The sequence below is a fragment of the Asparagus officinalis genome, chromosome 8 (assembly GCF_001876935.1).
Source record: "Asparagus officinalis chromosome 8, Aspof.V1, whole genome shotgun sequence".
NCBI lineage: Eukaryota > Viridiplantae > Streptophyta > Magnoliopsida > Asparagales > Asparagaceae > Asparagus > Asparagus officinalis.
The window spans coordinates 10634976-10643807 of NC_033801.1; the positions used below are offsets into that span (position 1 = coordinate 10634976).

General features: G+C 42.6%; 1 protein-coding gene across 1 annotated transcript; it reads left to right on the forward strand.

The window, feature by feature from the left end:
* Nucleotides 4169-7640, forward strand: LOC109851449 (brassinosteroid LRR receptor kinase BRI1-like). The gene has a single exon (XM_020421584.1). It carries the CDS (start codon nt 4320-4322, stop codon nt 7638-7640), a length of 3321 nt encoding a protein of 1106 aa, XP_020277173.1. The 5' UTR covers nt 4169-4319.

An 8832-nucleotide genomic window follows, 5' to 3' on the forward strand; every position in this document is an offset into this window, starting at 1 on the left:
ATGGATGAGTTGCGTCGGCAGCGGTTGATAAGCTGCGTTGGGCAGCGATTGATAAGCTGCGTTGGGCAGTGATGGAGCTGCGTTCGAGCTGTGCTTGGCAGCGATTGGAGCTGCGTTGGGCAGGGATGGAGCTGCGTTCGAGCTGTGCTTGGCAGCGATTGGAGCTGCGTTGGGCAGCAATTGATAAGCTGCGTTGGGCAGCGATAGAGCTGCGTTGGGCAGCGATTGATAAGCTGCGTTGGGCAGCGATGGAGCTGCGTTCGAGCTGTGCTTGGCAGCGATTGGAGCTGCGTTCGAGCTGTTGATTGTTGTAGTATTTAGATTTCTCTGTCTTTATATATGGATGACACCAAAGACCAGTAAAGAAGGTCTTATTCAGGCCATTTGTGACAATTGAGGCATCTCAATAACGCTCTATCAACTGCAGGTCATGATCTCCACTGAGTGTGTCGAATATCATTACACTGCTCATCAGCACCTCTAATGGTTGCTAACATGATATTAGTCATGTTGTTGTCGCAGCCATCAAGATCAATCATCTCACATAAGAAGCTGCATTCGTGTTTATAACTGTTGAAGCGGCGTAGGTGATCAAATTGGTGTTGTGTCTTGATGGTGATACGCGGGGAGGACTTCCACGTCTTGGTTTGAAGAGATCGTCGATTTGTAATCCTTTCTGTCAGAGTATTGCTAAAGACTGTCATTTTGTAATCTTTGCTTTAACTCTTTGACATGTGAAAATCTTCGAATTGTAGCCTTCTGGAAGTCGTCAGATTGTAACTTCCATCATCAGTGTTTGATGGAGACTCAACTATCCATTGTGATTTTTAGACAGCCTACAACTCTATCTAGCTTTATATTTGCTTAGTTATTTGATTATTATTCTTTAAAGCTAGTTTTTATATTGAGTTTAGATTTGATTATATTATCTCATTGTTACACACACCCACTTGAGCTTATTGTATTTGCATACATAGTATATTAGGGTTGTGAGAGATTGTAACATTGAGTTTGTGCTTAATTGAGTTCTTATCTATTGTAGAGAACAAATTTATATTTGTTACATTGTGAGTGGTGTAAGGTTTTCGGTGAGCTAGAAAACCGAGTGTGTTGTGAAGTTTTCGGTGAACTAGAAAACCGAGTGTGAGGAGTGACGTTGTTCGGTGAGTGTTGAAAACCGACACTGTGAGGTGTAAACGTTATTCGGGTGAGCGTAGAAAACCCGGTTGTGATAGTGGATTTCTCCCCGGGAGTGGGGAGCGGAGACGTAGGACGGAAGGTCTGAACTCTGTGATCATATTGTGTGTTTGAATGTGCTTTGGCGTTTATTCTTATTTATGCTCATTGCTCATTTCGCCATTGTCTCATTATTTATATGATCCACTATCTAGTTCATATTGTTTACCCCTTGTGTTAGTTTATATATCCTTGCATATATATATAATTCATCATATATGATATATCTCATTGTTTATATTGCATATTCTTGCACATAACTCTTTGTATATCTATCTTGCAAGAATTTATTTATTAATTAGTTTTAATTGACATTTAATCGGATTAGATTAGCATAAGACCCTAATCACCCCCCTCTAGGGTCTAACAATAAGTTCAACAACACGATTCAATATGCCAACTCCTCAATTATCAAAAGGGTTATTTCAATTTTAGTCCTTCAAATCTTCCTTATTACCATATTAGTTCTCCAAAATTTTGAATCCTATTAGATCCCTAAAAGCATCCAATTTCTTACCATTAGGTCATTTTATTTGATTAAACATGTATTTGCTTTATTGGGTTCAGGTTAGGTATTTATCCCACATACTAATTACTAAAGTGCCTTTAGGTGTATTTTCCCCACAAAATCTTCATTTCCGTCTTTCTCTATTCAATGTTCTAGTGATCGCAAAGGGAAATAAGAATTCCCTACTTCCTACTTATTTTTTCCTACTGACCTTTCCCTCCAAATGATTGAAAGTTTTCTCTTTTAGCATTTTTCTTCATAATCTCGGTATAGAGAACGAGGAGTTCATAGGGAAAATATGCCTAAATGCGAGATAAATACCTAACTCAACCGTAGTTAAGCAAATACGTGCTAAATCAAACGGAGGGGCCAAACGGAAGAAGTTAGATGTTATATATGAGAAGCCTAATAGAATCTCCACGATTTGGGGGAATAATTTGAAAACATTGAAGATTTGAGGGACTAATATTGAAATGACCGCCATCAAAAGCTACTAGAAGTTGAATAAAATGAAAAAAAATAATACAAAAACAGATCTATAAAAATTAAGGTACTTAAAAACGCAAAAAATATCATAACCCCAAAATGGACGAACGAGATAAATGCCGCAACAACCATGCACCAGATGGAGACAGCTCACTCCATCAAAACGCTAGCTTACATTATGGATCTCGGCAGTTTCATAGTTACCAAACCACCCTCTTACGTGGCACGCCACTAGCGACAAAACCCACCAAGGGTAAATTCGTATTTCACTGCCTTCGCCTTCGCCTCACGCGCGAAATCGGATCTAAAGTGAGGGGAACCGCCCTCTAAAGCGGCGTTTTTGTTCTCATCTTCTTTACGAAAGTGTCCCTAGCTGAGAGGACTGAAGGGCAGCGCCCATAACGTGATTCGGTAGGGGCATAATTGTCATGAAGGAAATACTATTGAGTGGATCAGAGGGCACGTGAGGGAGCCTTGGGCTTTGCGTTCGGCACTCGCCTTTCGCGATGCGCGGGTAACGCTCAGCCGTTAGATCTGCCACTGGCTCTTTTCGCAACTCGGAGTTAACATGAAATTATTGATTATTTTAGTTTTGGTTTCGATTTGTTTTTATTGAGTATGTGAATCTAGCATTCGAGTCCTTCTTCAATTGCAATTTGCACTCTCTGATCTTTGTAAACTTTAAATTCTTTTCATACATATTATTCTTAAAGGCATATTGAGATATTCACTAGGACTAGGAGAGAGAACCATAGGTGGTTAGAATTGTGTGGAATTTCTTTTCTGGTTATGTATCATCTGGAAACCACTCATATGTGATCGACCGTGGTTCTTAACCATTGATGGGTTGGGGTTGGGGGGCGGTGGCAGAACAAACATTTCAGCCACCCATCATTGGTTAAGATTCACGCTCTTATATGAGTGGTTCAAAGGAGATTCAGATTTTCTTTTCTTTTTTTTTTATAAAGAGGCCAATACGGTGCATTGCATGTTTAAAGGTAGTTAAGATTCAAAAGGCACGTGCTATAGTATATGCTAAAGAAAACGTTAAATTTTAGAGGCTCACGTGTGCAGCAAATAAGTTTACAGCAAAAAACATAGACAAAATTTTGTTTTTTTTTTGCTATTATAAAAATAGATTTAAAAATTAATTTACTGTCTACCCTATTCTTAAAATTACCGTGCCACAAAATTATAAACTAATAATTTTTTCTGATAATGTATTGCCATTTGCAGGTGTGGATATTTTTGAAAATTTAATCATCTGTCATTCATCTTACTAGAAACTTATCAAGGTAGTAAGATAAGATAAACCTACTTTTTTAGCATGGTTTATCTATCTTTTTTTTTAATGAAGAGGCTAATATAACAGGTTGCACGATAAAAGAAGCTGAGCTTCAGGAGCTGCATGTTATACTACACACCTAGACAATAAAGGAAAACGTTAAATCTGGGAGGCTCACGTGTGCAATTTCTCCCTATAAGTTCACTACGCGAGGACAAAGAATTTCTTTGTCGCTATTATGACAATCACAATAAAGCTGACTCGCTGTCTAGTAAATTGTACCTAAAATAACAGTGCCATCAGCTTATAAGTTAGTAAAATTTTCAAGCAGATATTATTTCTTTGATCAAATTTTCACTTTTAAGATGTTTCTCAAGGATTAAACAATGTAAATCCACATTAACAAGACAATTAAATAAAAACAGATGACCACTGATATAAATTCTCATGAGGATGAGAAAGGTGAAAACAGAAGCGCATAAAAACAGCAGTTATAGTCCTTCCTCATTAGAATATGCAAAGAGGCGCATCTGAAGGGCGTAAATACAAAACTACCAACTTTTAAAATTAACCTCGTAGCATCCCACTTAACCATAAGCACTCCCTTGGCCACATTCCCCCATAAATACCTCCTCTCTTTGCAAACTCTCAATCTTTAGACTCTCTCTCTCCTCTCTCTCTCTCTCTCTCTCTCTCTCTCTCGCTCGCTCATGGCAGATTCAGAAGTCTGAAATAAAAACCTTGACTTCCTCCTCCATAAAGACTCTCTCTCTTTCTCTCTCTCTCTCTCTCTCTCTCATCGCCATGGATTCTCTTCTACTATTCTTCTTGATGTTCATTCGGGTCGGGTTCAGCTCAGCAACATCCGACCTCAGACTCCTCCTCTCCTTCAAAGAGTCCTTACCGGACCCCACCGTCCTTTCCACCTGGAACCCGACCCGAGACCCGTGCTCCTTCTCCGGCGTCACGTGCGCCCCTAACTCTGCCGTCACCTCCGTAGCTGTCGACAACGTCGCCCTCAACACCGACTTCAACTCCGTCTCGACCTCTCTCCTGCTCCTCCCCGATCTCGAGTCCCTCTCGATCCGAAGCGGTAACCTAACCGGAGGAATCGTGGCCGCCCCTCGCTGCAGCGGTCAGCTCACCGCCCTCGACCTCTCAGCTAATCTCCTCACCGGCTCCGACGTCAGCGCCCTCGCCGCCTCCTGCTCTGCTCTAACGTACCTCAATCTCTCGTACAACTCCGTTGGCGAGGGCGGTCCCGTCACCGCCGGCGAGCTCAACCTTAAGCTCACCGCCCTCGATCTCTCCTACAACAGGGTCTCCTCCGGCGATCTCCGCTTGATTTTATCCAGCTCCGGCGGAATCGGCAACCTCTCTCTCGCCGGGAACAAGATCGCCGGATACATTCCGGCGATAACCAACTGCTCCGGCCTCCGGCGCCTCGATCTGTCATTCAACGACTTCGCCGGCGAAATTGCCGACGGGGTCTTTGGCGACTGCTATGGCCTCGAGTTCTTGAATCTCTCGTCGAATCATCTCTCCGGTAAAATCCCGTTTGTTTCCTCTCTCAACTCTCTCTATCTCTCCAACAACAATTTCTCCGGCGAGCTGCCGATCGAAACCCTAGCTTCTTCCCCTAATCTCAAGAATCTAGACCTCGCGTTCAACAATATAAGTGGTAGATTGCTCAACTCTGTATCAAAGTTAGCTTCTTTAGTGTTGCTTGATCTCAGCTCTAACGGGCTATCGGGTTCGATCCCCGATAAGCTCGGCCCGAGCTTGAAGGAGCTCTACTTGCAGAACAACAAGTTCACCGGGCCAGTTCCAGCTTCAATCAGCAACTGCTCCAATCTCGTATCCCTCGACCTCAGCTTCAATTACCTCACCGGCAAAATCCCCGCCTCCCTCGGCGAGCTCTCACAGCTCCGGGATTTGCTGATGTGGCAGAATCTTCTCGTTGGGGAGATCCCGCGAGAGCTGTCGAAGATCCGAGCCCTCGAGAATTTGATCCTTGACAACAATGGGCTGACCGGAGAAATCCCCGACGGACTTCAGAATTGCAGTGAGCTGAATTGGATTTCTCTCTCGAGCAATCACTTGACCGGTGAGATTCCGTCGTGGATTGGGAAGTTGAACAATCTAGCAATCCTCAAGCTCGGTAACAATTCGTTCTATGGCAGCATCCCCGCTGAGCTCGGTGATTCCAGGAGCTTGATTTGGCTTGATCTGAACAGTAATAAGCTCAGCGGCAAAATCCCCGGTGAGCTCGCCAAGCAATCAGGCAACATTGCGGCCGGTCTCGTCACCGGAAAGCGATACGTATACTTGAAGAACGATGGGAGCAGCGAGTGTCGAGGTGCGGGGAATCTTCTGGAATTTGCCGGAATCAAGCCGGAGGACCTGAACCGGTTACCGAGCCGGAGGACGTGCAATTTCACTAGGGTTTATATGGGCAGCACTCAGTATACCTTCAACAACAATGGGTCGATGATATTTCTTGATCTTTCTTATAATGAGCTCAATGGTCCGATTCCGAAGGAACTGGGCAAAATGTATTATCTTATGATACTCAATCTCGGTCATAATCTTCTCTCCGGTGCTATTCCGCCTGATTTAGGCAGCTTGCGCTATGTTGCGGTTCTTGATCTGTCGCACAATGAGCTCGAGGGTCCGATCCCTGGATCGTTCTCTCGTCTCATGCTATCGGAGATTGATCTATCGAACAATCAGCTCAACGGAACAATACCTGAATCGGGTTCTCTGGTGACATTTCCCCGAGCAAGATACGAGAACAATTCAGGCCTCTGCGGGTTCCCCCTTCCTTCCTGCGACGAGCTTCAGCCAAAAGCACTCGACGAGCATCAGAAATTGCGCAGAGGGTCTCTCGCCGGAAGTGTAGCAATGGGATTGCTCTTAGCTTTCTTCTGCATTTTCGCCCTCGTCATCGTCGTGGTAGAGAGCAGGAAAAGAGAAAGGAGAAGGATGAAGGAGAATGAAAACAGCAACAATCTCCGAGACATCTATATAGACAACAGCAACTCAGACTCCGGCTACACCACGAACAAGAACTGGAAGCTGACAGGGACGAAAGAGGCAATGAGCATCAGCCTCGCCACATTCGAAAAGCCCCTTCAGAAGCTAACATTTCAAGATCTCCTCGACGCCACCAATGGCTTCCACGATGATAGCCTGATTGGCTCTGGCGGATTTGGCGACGTCTACAAAGCCCAACTCAAAGACACCAGCATCGTCGCCATCAAGAAACTGATACACATCAGTGGACAAGGCGACCGGGAGTTCACCGCGGAAATGGAAACCATCGGAAAAGTCAAGCACCGGAATCTAGTTCCCTTGTTAGGCTACTGTAGAGTTGGTGACGAACGCTTGCTAGTCTATGAGTACATGAAGTACGGCAGCTTAGAAGATGTTCTACATGATCGGAAAAAGTCCGGCATGAAGCTGAATTGGGCGGCGAGGAGAAAGATTGCAGTGGGCGCAGCTCGAGGTCTTGCATTTCTCCATCATAGCTGCATTCCTCACATAATTCACCGAGACATGAAGTCCAGCAATGTGCTTCTTGACGAAAACCTGGAAGCTAGGGTTTCTGATTTTGGAATGGCAAGGATGATGAGCGCGATGGACACGCATCTGAGTGTGTCGACGCTCGCAGGCACGCCAGGCTACGTTCCGCCGGAGTACTACCAGAGCTTCCGATGCACGACGAAAGGCGACGTTTACAGCTACGGCGTCGTGTTGCTGGAGTTGTTGACGGGGAAGCAGCCGACGGATTCGCCGGATTTTGGGGACAACAATTTGGTAGGGTGGGTGAAGCAACATTGTAAACTCAGAATAAGGGATGTTTTCGATCCTCAGCTGTTGAAAGAGGATCCTACGCTTGAGCTTGAGCTTTTGGAGCATTTGAAGATAGCCTGTGCTTGTTTGGATGACCGGCCGATGAGGCGGCCAACGATGGTGAAGGTGATGGCGATGTTCAAGGAGATCCAGGCGGGGAACAGTGGACTCGGCGACGACGGCAGCATCAGCGGATGGAGCTATGGAGGTGTTGATATGAGCTTGAAGGAGGGAAAGAGGATAAAGACTGAGGAGAAAATTTTCGGGTAGTTAGTTAATGTATCATATTTTGATATGAAACCTTTCTGTTTGTTTGTATACATGGAGTGTTGTTCTTGTGTTATGTACATATATATATATATATATATATGAAAGTTGTTTTGTTCAAAGTTTTTGTTCTAAAATTAGAGGGAAATAAATGAATAGATGCTCTGTTCCTTTGCTCTGTTTCTTCAGTTTTATTTGTAGTTCTAGTGTTAGGATGTTTCTCTGTTCATGGCCTGCAAATGAATAGTAGTTGAAATTTCTATTAAAGACGAAAAAGAATCAGATCTATCTTTAAAAAAAAAGTATAGACTTTCCAAAATGTGGTATGATAGTATGAGCCCATAAAAATAACATACTCGAGTGTAGTTTTTGTTGCTTCAAATCTTGCGCATTGTTGGTCCTAGAGAAATTCTGTAAAATCTGTTATAGAATTGTATAATATTTTTTCCTCCTAGCAAGCTCCAAAGTCGTAATTAACTTGATATTCCATTAGGATATATGATTTATCTCTGAGCATTTCTTTTTAGATTCAAAATTTATTGAATCAATCATGAGAAGCGTTATTTTCTTAATATTCCAACTAATCAGATAAATGGCTACCATAGAAACAGTACATCATGTATACCATAAAAATTAGAATAATAATTGATTTATCCTTATGTGCAAATAACAATATTTAGACTAATTTCTTGACTAGTTCTTCTGAAACTTGTTATTTTAGATAGATTGTAGAGCTAAAAGGCTTAAGCTAAAAAATAGCAAATGCTAAGATGTGCTCACGAGTTGTTCAATATTTTCTCATACCCTAGCTGGAGAGCCTTGTGAAGAACTTGACCAGTCAAAGTTTGCTTGGATGCTTTTTGTCTATTCTTCATTTCTTCCTAATTTTATAGGATACTCCCACGTGATCCCGCTTGCTCATGCAAGGATTCCATAAACCAAATACCAAGCCTTATCCCATCATCTCATGTGCATCTCAAAATAGAATAATCACAAATCAGTATTTTAACAACATACTATATTTAGTGTTTTAATGTATAAGGGCCCTTTTTAATATCATAAATAAATTATTCAAGGGAGGAATATAAAGCACTTTGTGGGCTAAATGTCATTTACATATCCTATTGTTTCCATACATTTACAATTAAATACTCTAAGTTGCAAAAGTAATATTTTAATACTTTAAGTTGTAAAA